This window comes from Camelus bactrianus, chromosome 4 (assembly GCF_048773025.1).
Source record: "Camelus bactrianus isolate YW-2024 breed Bactrian camel chromosome 4, ASM4877302v1, whole genome shotgun sequence".
NCBI lineage: Eukaryota > Metazoa > Chordata > Mammalia > Artiodactyla > Camelidae > Camelus > Camelus bactrianus.
This window is the reverse complement of record NC_133542.1, coordinates 18096171-18115665: the sequence shown is the minus strand read 5'-3', so window position 1 is coordinate 18115665 and position 19495 is coordinate 18096171. Positions and strand designations below refer to the sequence as shown.

Here is a 19495-nt window from a genome sequence, read left to right as displayed (position 1 = left end):
GGCAAAGCACTATACGGATGTTAACTATTATTAGGACTAATTATTATATGACCTAGTACTTAATCTGCAGAATAGCCTACAATAAGCTAGGGAATTGAAGATTCATCTCTGGTTAATTTTAGAAAAATATATCATGTCTCAGTTGATATAGCAACACACATATCAGAATTGCATAGCTTTTAAGTCTCAGAATTTTTTTTGCTGGCGATATTTTAATACACTTGGATAAGAGATTCAAATAAATAATGACATAATGGGACATAACCTTTTAAAACTCAAATTCTCTTTATCATTTGTCAGTATTCTTATAGAAGGTTTATATTAGCAATTCCCAAACCTCAAATTGTTTACCTAATATAATTCATTTCATCTGTTCAAGACACCAACACGTAACTCCTTTTTGTTTTCAGTGGACAGAAAGGTGTGAAAGCTATCTCAGTCCAGGTTATTCTTGGTTTAGGACAGGCAGAACAGTGAAGCTAGAATGAGGTAAATGTGTAGAAATGCTAAACTAAGCACCTGGGAGAATCTTTAAGACTAAGGACAGAAAAATAAACACATTAAAATGTAGACGATTTGGAAATCAGAAGGAGACATCAGGGATAAAGTGTTAGGATTACACTTGGTACAGGCTGGAACAAATTAGACAAAGTAGAAGGAAACAGATCAGAAGGTCAATAGATGCATACAGTCTAACATAGTTATATTGACACCCGTTTGTATCTAGTTAGATTATACATTCATATAGCAGTCAGCTAACAACCATTGTAGCAATGAATAGAATTGTTAGTGAATGATCACCTTGCCCAAGAATAAGTCTGCTGTGATCATTTCTAGGTAAATGTGAACTAGTAACTGGGATGTCTTTTTCTAGACCTTTGTACCCATGTGTCTTCGGATGGTAAAAGAGGAGCTTCAGTCCAGGGGTAGAGATTTTTTTTGTGCCTAGAATAGCCAGAAATGTATGACTTAGACACCTGCCTATTTATTGAAAAAGATGAGCCCCAGTAGTCAAGTTAGCTTTGAGAAGAATCTTTTTTCCTTACAAACCTGATGCCCCCCTCTCTTAGTTTGGCGAAAAAATAGAAATTCAGTTTTATTGATTGAATCTTGGGTAATATATTCAGAGAGTTTTACTAGTCATAAATTTTTCTTCCAACTGAACGTGAGAATTCTTTTTTTGTTTGTTTGTTTTTTTCCCTCCGCTATAGATCTTATCTCCACTTTAGACTTTCTTGAAACTGCATTTGGTCAGTTCTTCAGCATTCAGTAAATACTGACAATGTCCGTCCCTGTCCAGCAGTATACCAGGTGCCACAAATACTACAGTGAGGAAAAACAGAAAAGGTACCTATCTACCCATCCTCATGGAGCTTGCAGGCTAGTGAAGGATGTGGACAGTAGTCAAACAGTCTCCCAAGAAATCCTCATCAGAGTTCATCATTAACATTACCTAAAGGAAAACAAAATTGAAGTAAATTAGTACCTGGTGCTATGGGAAAAATACTAAAGGGGTTCCCTGCTGGGCCAGGGAAGGTGTCCCTGAGGAAGTAAGTAACATTTGAAATCCTAAGCATAGGTAGCAGTTAAATAGTCAAAGAGGGAGCAAAAGTTAAATTTTTCAAAGTATTAATCACATTTGTTTAGTCTTTGGACTAATTTCAAGTTTTTATGTGCATCAATATAGAAAAATGGCCAAAAAACCTTTCCTGTAGATTCTAAATGAAAATGAAGACTTAAATCCATTCTAATCAAGAGCAGCCTTTCCTCTTTCAGAAATGTGATGTGTCTCAAAAGCATGCCGTGTTCAGATGTTAGATGCTGATTTAACCAGTTGAAATAGGCATTGTGCTAGTTGAGCTTGCTGTTAAATTCCTGTAAGCTAGCACAACAGTTCTGCCTGACTAATGATGGATTATTACTGCAATAGCTTCTTCACATAGGATTTTCTAATGCCAAGTTATTCTGCAAGAGAACCTAAAAAACCATGCTTGAGGCACATTGCCTTCTCATAGGCATTCCATCATGGCATCACGCAGGGCACCCGGAGGGGTCTGAGGTTTGGTAGTTGGAACAGAAAGCTGGAAACCAAAAAACCCCCGTCCCTGTGCTCTGCTGGAAACTCTCTGCTTGACCTTAAGCAAGTCCTGTAGCCTCTCCATCCTTTCGGGTATCTCGTATCAGATATGGAAGTTCCATTTGCACAGAGGTGTTGAGGGAAGTAACTAACATGTTCAAGAAATGATGTGAAGGTCTTGACACCAGCCAAGGAGGTAGATACTGTATAAGAGCAAAATGCCATAACATACAGGCGTTGAAATATGTTACTGGAGAAATGCCCCTGGAATGCCTTCTTAAGCAGCATATATCATGGGGAGAGGCAAGCCAAACAAGAGTGAGGATGTTTTCTGAAAAAAATCAGCATTTTTCAAAAAAGTGAAAAATTACCACCAAGCTGCATTATCTTATTATACTAAGTAGAAGTTTTCTGGGAGAACAATTCTTTTCTTTAAATGGATATGTATTCTTTCAGGAGAATGGGAGCACAAAGCCCAAGATTCCAATTGAATTGTCACGTGGGGTAACTTTTGACAAGCCTGTCATTTGTCCATTTTCTCTTCTGACCCAGTGGTACTTGGAGGGATCAGCGGGGAGAAGAGGATTAATGTCATTGTGCACCAACAAATACACAGTTGCTTTGAGAAAGAAATTCCACTTGTTGAAGTTGACTAGGAAACATGAGGCACTTAGCAGTACCTCGTAACCATGCCTTGCATTCATCCCCCCTGTTATTAGTCAGATGTCCTCAGCTCATATCCTGAAATTTAGCCTTTTCTCTCCTTAGGCAGTTAATCATAGTGCACTCAACATGGTTAGGGGTAGGGGGCCAGTGGAGAGAGGACCAGGCATTTCTCTAAGTGCAGAGCTAGAGCTGGTTTGATTGCTCTGTATGCCTCCTTCTGTTTTCACTATTTCATGTATTTGTTTTCTCCATTGGGTACACAGCATTAGCAAGGGCCACGGACACCTGTCTTGTTACTAAGTTTTCCTTTCGTAGGGAAGGTGGGTATACTCGTAGGGGGTTGGTGGGGTAGTCCTATACACCAGACAGCAGAATTAGAATCCAGCCATCTCACTTCCGGTTGTAGAGCCCTGTTAACTCCCATGTTAAGTGAAGAAGGATGGCATGGGTTTCTCGTGGTTTTCACTCCTCTTCTTTTTTGGCCTCCAAGCACGGGCTGTATATTGGGAGTTGGACTTGTCCTGTCCCTTATGAGCCACAGCAGCCAAATGGAGTCGCGGGTTCACGTCGCAGCCTCACTTCGGAAGCTCTCTGCGTACCTAGATGACAGTGGGAGCCAAAGCAGGACGTTTCAGGAGGTAGGAGACGAAGGTTGCGGTCGTCTTCCCTCTGCTGTCTTTTGTTTTCCCGTTGCTGCTTATTTTCTACTTCTCATATCTTGGTAACTCTGAAATTAAATTCTGCCTCGATTTCAACAGGGCTAAGGAGGAAATCTGAGTGGCAGACAACCTATATTAGATCCTAAGGTTTTCAAATGGTACAGCTGTTTAAATCAACTTAGACTTAAATGTGGCATGTAAGATAAGAGCCTTCAGTGACTACAAAAACCAAACTCAGCGTCACTAGAAGGCAGTTTCTAGGAAGAGCTGCCATTTCTAGAGGAAGGTTAAATGGAGATTTTTTTTTTTTAGAATTATGCTCAAGCCAAATATAACTTTAAGAAACAGCCAGGAATAAGCTTAAGAAACTGCGGATCAAAAAGGCATTTGATTTTTTTTTTAATGTCAGCTAGCATGAAAAATTATTGAGAAAATTCCCTTTACCACACTTAATGAAAAGATTTTTCTGTGATGGCGCCGAAAAAAGATGCAGAATTGCAGTTCTTGTGGCCCAGCCTGTGTATTGACGGTGCTGAGCGGGTCATCTGAGGCATGTGTCTCTGCTGCCCCCAGGTGAAACCCCGTCGCCTGTGCTTTTTGGGAGAAGCCTGGGCCGGCCTCTTGGCCTGGCCAGATTCCGCCTCTCATTAGAGCAGATCCTGTTTCCCCCCCTGGCCTGCCCACGAGCTATTGATGAGCACATAATGGCTGCTGTGTTTCCCTGCTCGGCTCCTCTGCTGTCTGCAATAGGACTTGTTGAATCAGTAAATTTCTTTGGGGCACAGAGGGTTGAAGTTTTGTTCTAAGACATGCACCACATTTCCATTTTGAAAGCAGTGCAGTGTGCAGTTTGAAAGTACATATTTTTTTTTTGAAGCCAAAGGAGAAAATGTTGCAGTGGAGAACAGTTTGATTAATAAATGAATGTAAGGTTTTTATAATTGATGCATCTGTCTGCCTTGATGTTTTGATTTAAAAGGCCTTGAGCAAGCAGTTTTGCTTTGTTTTTCTCCCCTTGGATTTTTGTTCTCCAACTTCTACCTTGAAACCGTTTCTTTTTTTCATGCCATATCAACCAGAGTTAGGAGGTGAAAATTTCTACTTTGTCTTAACAGCATCTTCGTAAGAGAGGGATTCATCGTGAAAATGCAGGGTACCAGGGAGAGATGATTAACCTTGATTTGTTATAAAAAAAAAAAAAAAAAAAAAAAAAGAAGCTGGGAGCAAATAGATTGAGAGACTTGCCCAAAGTTTCTCAGCCAGCCAGTAGTCAACTTGGGGTCAACACCTGAGTGTTCTGTTTCTACTCCCAATATTTTTTTTAATTCATAATTTGTTCATTTATTCATTTATTTTTCATTTGCTTATTAAAATCACACCAGTGCTGTGAAGTAAGTAGTAGTATTTCTATTGTACACAATTTATGTGACTCTAAAACTGACATTCCTCATCCATTATGCTCCACTTCTACTAGGGAATCTTAAAGTGTTTCAGTGCTTAGAATTTCCTCTCCTGTTTGGCCTTGGATCGGAGCACATGACCATTAGTAGCATCTACTAGTGAGGAAAATCTGCTTCTGCAGTGTATGGATGCTGTTTTCTGACATGAGGTGATGAGAGAACTCATTGATTTGGAGTCTAAAGACCCGGGCTTGAATCTCGCCTCTGTCACTTGCTAGCTATGTGTCATTCAGACTCAAAGTTTCTACCCATAAACTTGGCAGAATGACACCCATTTCATAATATTGTTCTGAAATGTAATGTAAGTTAGGCTGCAGAGCAATGGCCGGTCTGTGACAGGTATATTTGAATCCAGTCCTTATCCTAGGGATAAGTTTGTCAAAATATTTATGTCAACTAAATCATGTTCTTTTATTTTCCCACATGAAGAGACATTCTTCTGCGGTTTTTTTTCCCAGGTTCTTGCCTATACCCTGAGCTGTGTGTGTACATCAGCATTCAGTGCCGGGATCATCGAGGCTGCGGAGGCTGAAGATATTATGAACAAGCTTCGACTATTAGTGGAGAACAACCAGCAGGTCAGAATGTGTGCCCTAGTTCTCTCTCTGTGGGTCTCAGCTTGCTGCAAAGTCCTGATTTTGGTTTACTCTGAATGAGACTATAGCGAGAGATTTTTTGTGCCCAGAACTGAGGAACATCTAACTCTTCTCTCACAGGGATGGTCAGTGGCCACAGACATCTTTTTCTCTCTTTATCCCCTATAGATTTTTTTTTCTTTGGTCTGAATACAAAAAGTCTTTTCTCTCTCTCCAACTATTGCTCCGTATTTATAAAATCTTAAAACACATGGCCAGGGAATGTAAGAGTCATGTAGAGCTAGAGACAAAAATTTGTAAAGATAAGAATACGTAGAGTAATCTGATAAAGTAAAACCTCAGCAAATTCAAGGCAGAGACTCTTGGCTCATGACTGAATATATAGGAGAATTTAGATACCTGCTGATTAAATGAAATACCCTTACAATGTTCCCTCTGAAATATTAGTCAGCCTTAAAAAGGAAGGAAATTCTGACATATGCTATGACACAGATAACCTCGAGGACATTATGCTAAGTGAATTAGGCCCATCACAAAAAGGCAAATTCGGTATGATTCTTCTTATATGAGGTGTTTAGAATAGTCAAAAGCATAGAGAAAGAAAGTAGAATGGTGGTTGCCAGGAGGTGGGGAAGCGGGAATGTGTAGTTATTGTTCAGTGGGTACAGAGTTTCAGTTTTGCAAGATGAAAAGATGCAGATGGTAGTGATGGTTGCACAATATAAATGTACTTCTTACCACTAAACTGTGCATTTAAAAATGGTTAAGATGGTAAATTTTATGATATGTGTATTTTACCACAATTTTTAAAAACTGAAAAAAAAATGTTCCCTCTGATTACACATGCTCTGAATTTCACCATTTATATTTTGTTTGCTTGGTCATTTTTTTCCCTTCAATTTCTCCAAAGTCTTAATACTGGCCATAGTGAGTTATTGCAGGATTCAGTTCAGGTTTTAAGCTTATGTTGTATTGTATTGTTACTATTTTATGGTTATATGTCTGCTCACTTACATTCAGAGTAGATTTTGCAAACACCAGAATGTACAAGTTTGCATGTGCTCATCACAGGGCATTTGTTTGGGAGTTGACTGGACTTGTGTGATTTAACTTGGTATTTTCACCCTAACCCCTTGTTGGAATTTGGATTTTTTTCCCAAGTCACTCAATAGTGCAGTATTCTTTACCTAAAATAAACCACTCACTGAAGCTGAATTCCTTGCAATTAGACTGAAGTTTCTGTTGCAAACTAAAGTCTAAATTTTAAAAATCTGCAAATCTCTGACTTGCAGGCAGCTGTTGGAAAGGGAGTCCCTAGAGTGCTGATGTTGCTGTGTATGAATATTCCTGACCGGGGCCAGTCTTCTTGTTTCTTACCTCTTGTTTTTATATGTTTCTAATAGACTTCAGGTTTTGCCCTGGCGTTAGGAAACATCGTTCATGGTTTGTCTGTGTGTGGACATGGAAAAGCTGAAGACTTGGGCAACAGACTGCTCCCTGCTTGGATCAGAATTGTCCTAGCCCAGGTAGAAGACACCTCCTGCATGTTATTTTATGCTTTTATAAAGGAGAAAGCACTATTTTATTGGACCATTTATAGGTGCTGCTAAGATATATATAGCTTAACTATAAAAGAGTAGGCAATTTCAAATGAAAGAGACACATGTACTTTTAACGCCTTATCAATGATACATACTGTTAACCATTAGAGTTTTCTTTTTTTAAACTAGATAATTTGTCAGTGTTTTAATTGTAAAACAACACCGTGGTTTTGAAAAGTAAAAAACAACGAGAAGCCACCTATGATCTCACAACTGGAACCTGTTACTTTATTCAAAGTCCTCTGCCTTTGGTTCAGTGACACAGGTTGCATTGACCCTACAAATTTAGTACCATTTTGACCATTTGTTTCTCTGTGATACAGTTTTTATAGAATCCAAACCCAAGGACTGTTTCCCTCTTGACATACTCTGATTCTTTGTTTTCAGGGCTCTCCCACAATGCTTTGTTTGGCAGCTCTTCATGGCATGGTGGCATTGGTAGGCTCTGAAGGGGAGATAATGCAGGTAAAAAAAAAGGGGGGTTGGGGTGGAGGAAGAAACCTAAATGTGTACATAGTCACAACCAGAAGAGATACCCAGGATTTCAGTACGCTAAGGAAATGATTACACTGGACTTTCTCCCGCCTTTATGTATGGAAAATTGCTCTGGCCAAGCATTCTTTCTATAGAGATTTGTTCCTTATTTTATTTGGTTTGTAGGAAATTAAACCTAGTCAACTTACATACTTTTCACAAAGTTCTCTGCCTGAGAGAAGTGATTAGGTCATAAATTTCAGACATCATTCATAAGAAACTCCATTTTGCATCTGTAATGTTTAAGTTTATATCATGTAATTAGGCTTCCACTTTAAAATGTTTTCCACAGTGGACATATATTTGTGTAAACTTACAAATAATTCTAAGGAGTTCCTTTGTTCATACAGTGAAGGTTTGTTAAGTGACTGCTACTTGCCGCACTGAACTGGTGCTAGGAAGTCAGTGATTAAATAAAACATGGGTCCTGCCCTCAGGGAGCTCAAAGCTTTTGTTTTTGAAATGTAAGGACATAGTGATAAAGTATTCCAATGCTTAGATGATGATAGCTCATACACTGGGACATCATTATTTACTTTTTGTGGGGATGTGGGGCGGGTATTTCTCCTTTTCCCTTCAGCTGAAATCAGAAGCCATCCAGTCCTCTCATTTTCAAGGCAGACTTAACGAAGTCATCCGAACTTTAACTCAGGTGAGAAGACGAATTTAAAATCCTTCAGTAAGAAAACAGATACTCCCCTTTGTTGTCTTTTTCCTCTTTTATGGTACAAACTGTTAGAGTTAGAAAATGGGAAGATCTCTGGTTATTCATGGTCAGTTCAAGGGGCATTTGAGAAAGGTTTATGGCCTTGCATTCGCTGACCAACATGCACTCTTCTGGAGAAAAAAGAAAATTGGCATTTTTGAGTTAATTTAAGTTGGCAGTGGTTTCCCTTAAAAATTAGAACCTGATCCTGCTAAGAACATCAGGCCCTCAGGACAAGGCAGAATGGAAGACAATCAAAGGGCAGGGTAGATACCTAAGTAGAATGGTCAAGAGGCAGTAGTTCAGATGTCACTGGATAAAGTATTTGGGTACATCCTTGTCAGCGCTATCCTTGCTAAAAAACAAATATGTTCGTCTGCTGAGAATTTTATATTTTAAGATTTTTATTTAAAAAAATTAGGATGTTCATTTCATAAACTTTGAAAGTACAGAATGAAAGAAGCTGAAAAAATATCACTGATGGTCCTCCCAGCCTGAAGCAGCAGCTGCTGATATTTGGTCATATTTCTTTTTAAAGTATTCTTATTTTCTTTGCATAGTTGTATTCTTACCGTATATAGAACTTTGTATCCTAAGCTTTTCACTTGGCATACTTGTTTCCATTCTTACAAAATATAGCTGGTTATAATACCCACCACTTAAAGAAGTTGTAGTAATACATGCCTTTAAAAGCCAATGTAAATCTCTGACCAGAAGAAACTCTCTTTTGCATATATGAATATAAATATTCTCAAAGAATTCCACTGAAACTTAAGCTGTTGTAACTTGGGGGAAAATCTGTAAACGATAAAACAGTAATAGAGCATTATTTAAAGAAGAGAACAAAATAGTATCTCCTTCCACTTTTAAAGTTACTTTAGTCTTAAGCGACTGTCACCTCTTTTTACTTTTTGAGTTTTCTTTTCCCATTTTTTGAAAATTCATTTAGACCAGTCTGACTCAGTGAAACCACTAGTACCTATCATGACTGATAGATTTGATTCATTCATTCATTTATTCATTCAGCAACTGTTGATCACTTCTGTGTCCCACGTTTAGTATACTAAACAGGTGCTAGTCCATCTTGTCATAGAACTTCTCATTACCAGCCAACTATCACCTCATAAAAGATTAGTGACCTTCTCTGAGTGGCCTTTTCCTGAATGGAATTTGGATCTTGCCCCATCATTGAACTGTTACATTTCCTCCACAGGTCATCAGTGTGTCTGGGGTGATTGGTCTTCAGTCAAATGCAGTCTGGCTTCTAGGACATCTTCACCTGTCTACACTGTCCTCAAATCAAAGTAGAACCTCGGGTAAGGCTGGAGTCATAGAACACTGGAGCTGGAAGGAGGGATTGCTGTCGTGGGGCCATGTGCTTTGTTAAGAGCGTTCATTTTCACAGCCACCCTCAGCAGTGGGTATTACTGTCCTCGTTTTACATCAGAGGAACATGGGCTGTGGAGAGGTCTCCTGACTTGCCCAGGGTCACATGGAAGTAAGTGGCAGATGTGAGGCTGGAACTCAGATCCGTCAGCTGCCAAAACCCACGCTCTCTTCACTCTTCCTTTGCCTTCCTTAGCGATCAGTTTAGACACTGAGTCTCACCCCATATTTTCCAAATGAAGAACCCAAGGTTCAAAAGGATTACTTGACATACAAGTTTAGTGAGAAATCCAGAAACTAGGTATCCAATCCTGGAAGCTTGGAACAGAGTTCTTTTTATTTTATGAGATGTAATCATAGTTTGTATAATATTCATATTTCATTAAAAGACTCTTCATACGAGGCTGGAGTTCTTCTGGCCCTTGCTTTTAAGAAAGTAATGGGGTAAGTACTTTTAAAGATGTACAGCTCTTCGGCCTTGGAATTAAAATCATAGGTCTTAACACAACAAGGCTTTTTCTATTTCCAGCTTTTTAACAAAAGCAATAAAAATGTTTGCAATTCTCACGTGCTTAATTTATATTTGTACTTGGAGATTTTCTGGGGAAGGCATCACTGTAATGCACTGGGACCTATGTCTGCTCCTTGCTCTTTACTGAATTTTGACTACTGGCTCTCTTGGACCCAGGCCAGAGAGGTTTAGGTACCAAAGATGCATCATTAAAACCTAGTTTCACATGTCCCCTGACAGACCACGTTACTGTGAACATGGGCCAGTGTAATCACTGTCTCCCTCACTTTCAGTCACCCTTTAGCTACGGAAACAGGACATTGTTCCACAGCGTTCCCAACGTCGTGAACTCTAGACAACTGGAAGCTGTCATATTAAAATAGGAAAAAACACTTAGTCATATTAGAAACCCTCAGTAATGCTATTTTTGAAGGGCAGCACTCTCACAATGTCCTGGAAAAATGACATGTTTATGTCAGGCTTTTGCTTTTTTGACAAAGGCTTTTAATTGTTATGGGGAAGCTGGTCTGGCCCACATGGACTCAAGTCAGATTGTAGTGAATCATCCTACACCCAGGTTCTTTGGAGCCAAATGACTGTGTGTCTGGAAAAGTACAGCTACTTGTTTCTGATGGAATTTTCCAACTGAGCCATTTATCGTAGTAAAAACCATCTCATGAAACAATTATGGGGTACTGGGAGGAAAAGAATCTAGGGAACGCCCAGGACTCAACTAGCATAAATGTCACTGCTCCACTGTTCCAGCTCAGCAGACATAGCTGGTTATGTTCACGTGCTGGTCACATAGAGGTCCCTGCCTTCTGAAGTAAGAGACAGGCTGCTGTTAATACTGTTTGACATATTTCCATGGTTCATATATCTGATTCAGGATGCCCTGAGAGCCCATAGAATGGTGGTCTCCGCCTAGAAGCCCAGCAGACTCCTTGCTGACTCTGAGGAGGTCACTGAATAGAGGCTTATTGAATTGCCAAAGTGGAAAAAAAAATTTTAACCACTTCAGTAAAATTTTCATCCTCTGTGGTTTTTCAGCCTCCTCTAGATTTACCACCATTTTGGGTTTGCTTGCATAGCCTAAGTGATTATTTCAAGGCCAGTCAATTAATCTAATAGAATTAGTTGCAACCACAGAGTATTGTTCTGAGATTAATGGCATAAACATCTCCGCTTTGTCTCTAGGTTGATGTGGCAGCATGAGATCATTATCTTTCCTTCATTAGTCCCGCCAAGTTCACTGGTTAATTTGATCATTTTCTGTCTCCACAGTTCCGACTGACTACAGCTATTTGCCTGAAAGCAGTTTTATTAGAGCAGCCATTGGCTTCTTCATTACAGGAGGGAAAAAAGGCAAGTGAGCACATTTCTTGAATTCTATCATTCTTTCTACCTGTTAAGTTTATGTGCCCTAAGCTTGCTTCTGTAGAATAAAGCAGCAGAAATCTGAAGGAGTGAATAGTTTCTCCTGCTAGAGCATCTTTGCACCAGAGATGACATGGAGACCAACTACAATAAGTGGTACATAAACATACACACTGTGTAGTCTCTCGGAATCACATGGGGAGCATGTGACACCTTGGTCTTCCTTGGCCCTTTCGAAAGTGTGAGCACACATTACTTTCCTCATCAGTTTCAAGTGAGTGTGTGAGTTTGACCTGGAAAGAGAACACACACCTGGATGCAGTTGGTGTTCCAGGACCAGACTTGAAAGTAGGTCTTCTCCCTGAACCTTGTGTGATCACTGTGTTGTTGGGGTCACTGGCTCTAGTTCTTAATTTCAGCTTGTGTTCTTTTTCTCTGCAACATTTGTCCTTTTGTGATTCTTTGTTGCGGCCACCGCATTAGAGCACAAGCAACCTGAAGACCGAGATTGAGTGCCTTCTGTTTGTAACTGGAGCCAAAGTAATGCCACATAAGTTATTAAATAGATGCTCTTTAATGATACACACCTACCATTTCATGCTCTGAGGGAAAAACTGATCCAAACTGAACATGTCCTGGCTTAGGAACCCAGTTTAATGTAATATTTTTTTATTGTTGTCTGCTAGTTTCATTCTTCCTTGGGCTGGTTATGTCAGTCTGGGCAAAACCAGTGCCTGTATTACAAGACCATCCCAATTTTAGGGGAAAAAAATATTTTTAAACAAATCAAGACATTAGAGGAAGCAAGTTTGATTAATGAAGGTCATAGAAGAACAAAATCTTACCATTGGAAGGGACATTAAAGGTCATGTCTGTTGTCTGATTTCCCACTAGGTACATTAATCCTTGGAGCTTCCAGATTATAAACTACTTTCATAGTTTAGAGATGAATTCCCTTAGTTTCTGGAGTTCTAGAAATTGTGCTATTATCCTAGGGTCATGAGTTAGTATAATCTGCTTTTGCACATCCTCAGTAAAAATTGGTACAAGGTTATGTCATTGTGGTACAAGATATGTTTATATATGAACATGTTATATATTACACATAATATGGAGTTAATTGTCTATATTGCCATAAATTAAGTCTGCTTGAAGTAGATTCCATAATGGAAATGTCTTCATTAGTAAGAAATTGAAGTTTTACTAGAGGAACATCTAAAATTTCCATGGCTAGAATAATTCTAGGAATAAATATTTTTGCTCTTTTTTTTGTTAACTTGCTCACTGATACGTTAAAAAGATTTTAAATGATACTGTGAGATATTTCCATGAGAAATAACATTAAAATTCTTAAGACCAAATTAAAGATAGACTTCTTCTTTTCTAGTGAATAAAATGTCCTTTTGGCTCCTTAGATCCATATTTCTTGGCAGAAATTAATTTTCTCTGAATCTTGCAAGAAATTCTTGGTTAAATGTAACATTTTTATGATTACGCAGTCATGGCACAACAGGAAATATTCTGCTCTAAAACTGAAAAATCAGGTGGAATTGACATCAGAAACATATGTACACTCCTACTGAAATCTGTTTTAAAACAAATAAATGAAGTATTTAAGAATGCCATAGAACCAATCAGATTTTTGGCATTTTCAGGTTGTGGGAGAGGGCTGCCTTCTTGTCAGGTTTGCAGACTAGATTCAGAGAAAAATCTATTCAGCCTTACACATTACTAATGATGACCCCAGAGGAGTGGGGGCCGTGGGAGGCTGACCTCCGCCTCGGAAGCCCATTTACAAAAACAAAACCAGACCCTGCTCTATGGGTTTAAATGGGATGGCCAAATGCGGAGGTGTGCATGCAAACGAGTGTTTTCTTCTTCAATATGCCCAGCTCATTTGAATTTTAATAACTCCCTTCTGAAGCAGCTTTTGAGTTTAAATGTCTGGATGTCACTCACTAGAGCCCAGAGGGGCTGCTGATAGGAAGGATGACAACTTTGGTGAGCTCTTTTGAGGAAGAAATGGCTTGAGAGAATAAAGATCATGCAGAAGAGAAAAACTTGAGGGATGGCATGGCTTCCTTGCCTCTCTGTGCAATTTAATAACTCGTGAGAGGAAGAAAAATGTGATGAGTTATCCCTGATCCACACTTATGTCAGGATGAGATTGGACATCATGATCTCTGTTCTAGCCAATCAGATTTGACATAGTGAATATAATAATCTGCTTTCTAATATTTAGGGCTTTTCTTGTTTAGATACTCACTTTAATACTCATAGAGCATACCAGATGTTCATAGTATCCATGCCTTCATACAAACCTACATTTAAAAACCACACCAAATAGATGAAATTCCATCTAGTTTTGTAAGACTTCAGTTAATAGCTTTGAATATAACTTTTTTTTGGCCATACCCTATAAGATTTTCTTTTCTTCCCTAATAACCCTGGCCTTCCTTTAGCAGATCTCTTATTCCTTAACCTTTGTCATCATCATAATCTGTTCCTATGGATATTTTTTGGCTGTGCTAAGCTTAAAATTTGCTTATAGTCTGATTTCTCTTATCGTGGAATTATTTTTTCCTCTTAAGGGCCTCTAAATTTTGACTTTTAGTATTCTTTTCTATTCAAATAATCATTTATTTTTGATGATAACATTAGATATTTCTACCTAATAATTCAGGATTATTTTTCTTATTGTGTTGCTGGGGAATGTGACTTTCTAAGCTTTTATTTTTCTATTAGGCTTTAAAGTTTACAATAAGAAGTATTACTTGAGGAAAGTATATTTAAATCCTTATAATAAAGTCATTATGAATGGCATTTCTTTCTTGATATGAATTCATTGGTCAGTGATTTGAGTGTATAAGTATTGGGCTGACGCATAAACCATACATCGGTATATTCTCAAGTGATCACGTCTGGACTCTTAGCATGAGATATAATTGTTGATGAGTCTGGCCAAAAGAGCAGAATTGGGCAGTGCATGTATATCTCAGTGGTAGAGTGCATGCTTAGCATGCTCTAGGTCCTGGGTTCAATCCCTAGCAGCTCCGTTAAAAAACAACAACAACAACAAAAAAAAGCAGAATTAGTGAACTCCGAGTGTACAATAAATGATTTGAGAAAGCTGTCCTATTTTTCTGATGAAATTTTGGAGTTGGTTGCCAAAAGAGTGTTTCAGTATTTTAATTTAGTCATAGTTTACCTCTACAATTCTTTAAAAAAATATTACTGGAAGCAAGTACATTTGTATAACACTAAGTTCAAAAATGGTATAAAGAAGAAGAAAAAGAACCCCTGATAATCTCACCACCTGGATAGAGAGAGCCTCAATACATATTGTAGTATATGACCTAGATGTGTGTGTTATTGAGTCATAAAATGTGTATCATTTTATTGTCTGTGTTTTTTAAATTTAACAAGTTTCCATGTAAGTGGACATAATCACCACTCATCTCCCGCAGAAGGAGGGTTGTGGAAGTATGAAAAGAATTCTTGCATCACTTTCTGAACAGTTGTTAATAGGATATGTTTGGGAAGGACTTGATTTCTATTTTTTGTTGTAAAAACCATGAAAATATCTGAAAGGGAAAAGTCACCAATTATCCCATGACTTTCTAACAACTATTATCATTTTTGAATTTTACTCTTTAATTTGTTGACTTTATGCACACACAATTTTCACATATCCCAGTATACCTATACTTTGCATTTTTTAACTTAATATTATAAACATTTCCCTATATTTCATGTATCTCCATAATTATTATTTTTGAGTGATCAACTGTAGAATATTCTATCGGGTTGATGAATCATAATTAACCATTTCCCTATTGGTCATTTAAAAACTTTCCATTATAGAGAACATCTTTATGCACGTAGCTTTCTGTCTTCTTCACATAGCTTTCCTTAGGCTAAATTCTCAGCAGTTCATTAGTGGGCAAGAGTCTGAGGATTTGATGACTATAGGGATGGCATGGCCTTGTTGCTCTTCAGAAGAATTGTACCAGATTTAGGTACCTCAGTCCTGTATGAAAATGCGAAGCAGTGTATCAGAGAGGTTAAAAGCCTGGGAGCCAGACCGCCGGAGTTCATATCCCACCTACTCCACTTGCCGGCTGTGTCACTTCAGGCAAGCTGCTTAAGTCTCTAAGCCTCAATTGATTCTGTAAAGTGGAGAAAATAATTGAATCTTCTTTCTAGAGTTTTTGTAAGGATTATGAGTTTATGAGTCACTTTATGTAACAGTGCTTAGAAAACAAAGAATAAACCCTTTCTAGGTATCATATTACAAAGCAAACCGTCATATAGATAAACAAATGACTACAATAAAAACCAGGCAAAAAATGACTACTATAAAATGATACCTTAAGTCTGCTTTAATTTGCATTCATTGCCAGAAGCAATGAAGATTGTTGTATGCATTTACAATTTGAGATGTGGTTTCTTTAAAAATCTTTTAAACTTTTTATTTTAAAATAATTTAAAACTGGTTGGGGGGGTATATAGCTCAGTGGTAGAATGCATGCTTGTCATGTGCGAGGTTCTGGGTTCAATCTCCCCTACCTCCATTAAAATAAACAAACAAACAAACAAACAAACCTAATTACCCGTCCCAAATCAAAAGCAAAAAAATTAAAGGTTTAAATTTTTTTAATAAAATTTTAAAAATAAAATAATTTAAAACTTACAAAAAAGTGAAAACAGCCAGAGACCTTTTATATTTCTTTCACCTAGAGACCCTATTCAGGTTTCATTTGACAGTCCAGATGGTGTCTTTAGCAGAACAAGAATTTAATCCAGAATGTCACAGTGCACTTACTTGTCATCTCTTCAATCCCCTTCAGTCTGGAACGTTGCCTCAGTAGTTCTTAGGCAAGAATATGACAGGTGTGGAGCCCTGCTCTTCTCGCTATGTCCCGTCAGGAGGTCCCTGGTGTCTACCTTCCTCCACCGGTGATGTTACTTTTGATCATTGGATAAGGTGGTATCTTCCAGGTTTCTCCTCTGTAAAGTTTCTTCTTTCCCTTTATCATCAAGAAATATTTTGTGTGGAGATGTTTTGAAACTTTACAAATATCCCATTTTCATCCTATTTTCACTCATTAGTTTTGGTATCCATTAATGTTTTCTTGCCTGAATTAATTATTACTACGATCATTGCCAAAAGGTGATTCTTAAAGTTCCATTATTCCATTTACGTTTTTCAGTAGTCATTTTCCTATAAGGAAAAGCTGCCTCCTCCCTCTCTTTCTTGCTTCCTTCCTTCCTTCCCTTCTTTCCTTTCTCCTTCCTTTCCTGTTCTTTCTTTCTTTCATTCTTTCTTTTAATATGGATTACTAAACTCCTATTGTATTTAATTATTTATTATTCATTATTTTGATTCTCAAATTGTTCCAGGTTAGATCAGTAAGAGCCTCTTTAAGTTGACTCTTGAGTCCTTTTGTGACATGACCTCATCATTCTTTGAGTACTTCCTTTTCTTTGTGGGACACAGAGTTGTTCTAGGTTCATCTTGTATTATCCTCAGCCCTATAATAGCCAGGTAACTCAAGTTTCTTTTGGTGGAGAATGATATTAAAAGCCAAGATCTGGGTACAAATCATTTCATTGCTACTGGGGCAATCACTGCTCCCAGGCCCTTTCAGTGGACTTTAGGAAATCCTCTCTCTCTCTCTCTCTCTCATATGTCTATATTTATCACTGTATCTACCTATATACATTGAAAACCATGAGTTCACACCAGTATCTCCAGTTCAGCATCACAGGGTTCACTCTGCATTTCCCTCTTCATATTTGTAACTTTCTTCTCTGACTAAAAAACCTGGCTCCCAGTATTCTCAATATATTTGCCACAGCCCTGCTAAAGCTACCTTTCTCTCTCTCAGGCCCTGATTTCTGTTGGGCTTGGCAGCCTTCCTGGTGCTAAGGGGCTCAGGGATGTTTTTGTTTCTGATAATGCTGAATGTTATTGAAGTACTTGGTCTTAAGACAGAACATTCTACCAACTCTTAGTATCTAACTGATGTATCAGAATCAGCAACTATTTTCGACAGCTGTCTTGATTGTAGAGTGGTTTCTGGCAAGGTGCGAAGCATCTCTTAGTCCCCACAAATATGCCATGCTGTCATTATCTGTACCTGTGTTTTCTAAGGACTTTGTCTAGAAAAATCCTACTCATCCTTTCCATCTTCTTTTGTTTTGTTTTTGTTTTTTTGGTCTTTCCATATTGTTTTAAACATCCTTTCCTCAGTGGGGGATGCGGGAGGATTCCCTGATGTTTCTTGATTAGTACAAATTTTTTTTGAGAGAAATTATTTAAAATCTGTTATGGTAATGCGCTTGTCCATATCTACTTACAGTGGCAGCAATTGTTGCTTTTATATATTTTAAGGCTATATTTTATTTTTTATTTATTCTATTTTATTTTATTTTTTATTTATTTATTTTTCCCCCTAACAGGGGCACTGTGGATTAAACCCAGGACCTTGTGCACAGCAAGCACTGAGCTATACCCCTACCGCCCAGATTCTTATGTGATATTTTCCTTTATGTTTTTCATAGTACTTTACATATGTGTAATTATATGCTTAATTATTTCTGATTCTTTGTTTAAAGTCTATCTTCCACTTGGACTGTAATTTCCTCACGGGCAGGAAGAACAGCTGTATTTTATCCTAAATGCTTAGTACAGAGTACTTGGCACATATAGTTTTCAAATATTTGTTGATCTACTGCTTTAATCATATATATATATATATAACATACATCTATGATATTGCTTCTAAACGACGTGAAAGATGAAGAAGGTAAAGATATATCCACACTGCACAAGCGACATGCTGGTGATGGGGAATAGACACGCCAGCGGCTGCTAGCCGTCTTGTTACCAGACTTTACCTATAGGGGTTACACATGTGCATTGTGGCGTTGATCCTCCGTGTAGCCAAAGTATGTGTGATAATGGGTCCTGTTGTAATGCATTATGTTGGGATATGCATGCCATTTATATCAGGGTTCTTTGAGGCTGTCAACTGGATGAGGGATTTAAAGCAACTTTGTATCTGGATTTTTAAAACATCTGGATCCTTTTAACAAGTATGGTTAGGCCTTCTCAGTTCCAAATCCATTGTCTATAAAGCATTCCTGTATTTCTTTTTATCTAGGGCACTTGTTTGAAAACTGGGATAAATTCTTGGTTGCGGTGTATAATTCTTTTTATACATTGTTTGATTTAATTTGCTAATATTTTGTTGAAGACTTTTACATCTATGTTCATAAGAGATATTGGTCTGTAGTTTTCTTACATCTCTGACTGGTTTTGGTATTAGGGTAATGCTGTCCTCATGGAATGAGTTAGGAAGTATTCCTTCTGCTTTTATCTTCTTAAAGATATTGAAGAGAATTGGTATAATTTCTTCCTTAAATGTTGGGTAGAATTCACAAGCGAACCCATCTTGGCCTGTTGCTTTCTGTTTTGGAAGGTTATTAATTATTGATTCAGTTTTAAAATAGATGTAGGTCTATTCTATTTCTTCTTGTGTGAGTTTTGGCAGATTGTGTCTTTCAAAGAATTGGTCCATTTCCTCTTGGTTATCAGAGTTGTGGGCACTGGAGTTGTCCACACAGAGGCTCCAGCATTTTATCAAGTACAGCTGAGGTTTTCCTACCCCATCACTGTTCCTGCAGCATTTTCTACTCATGAGCCTCTGCTCTGGTAAGCCACAACTCCCTGTATTCATCTCTCTGTCTCTCCAGACTTGGGGGCAGCAGTTTGGCCTGTGTTCTTCTCAGTCTGTTCAGCTTTTTACATGTTAGGGCAGAGTGGCCACTTCCAAGCTCCTTACGTGCAAAACTGGAAACCAAAATTCTCTTTTTTTTTCAACTTTTTTAATTATAAAAAACATATAACATAAAAT

General features: G+C 38.0%; 1 protein-coding gene across 6 annotated transcripts in view; it reads left to right on the top strand.

Annotated features, from left to right (window-relative positions):
* Positions 1–19495, top strand: part of FOCAD (focadhesin) — a 237482-nt gene that overhangs the window by 194420 nt on the left and 23567 nt on the right. For all 6 annotated transcript variants that reach the window (XM_074361508.1, XM_074361510.1, XM_010946018.3 and 3 more), the window contains 7 exons: positions 3234–3381; positions 5321–5440; positions 6862–6984; positions 7447–7524; positions 8174–8245; positions 9513–9615; positions 11481–11561. In XM_074361508.1, the coding sequence (XP_074217609.1) occupies positions 3234–3381; positions 5321–5440; positions 6862–6984; positions 7447–7524; positions 8174–8245; positions 9513–9615; positions 11481–11561 (725 nt within the window). The remainder of the gene's footprint in view (positions 1–3233; positions 3382–5320; positions 5441–6861; positions 6985–7446; positions 7525–8173; positions 8246–9512; positions 9616–11480; positions 11562–19495) is intronic.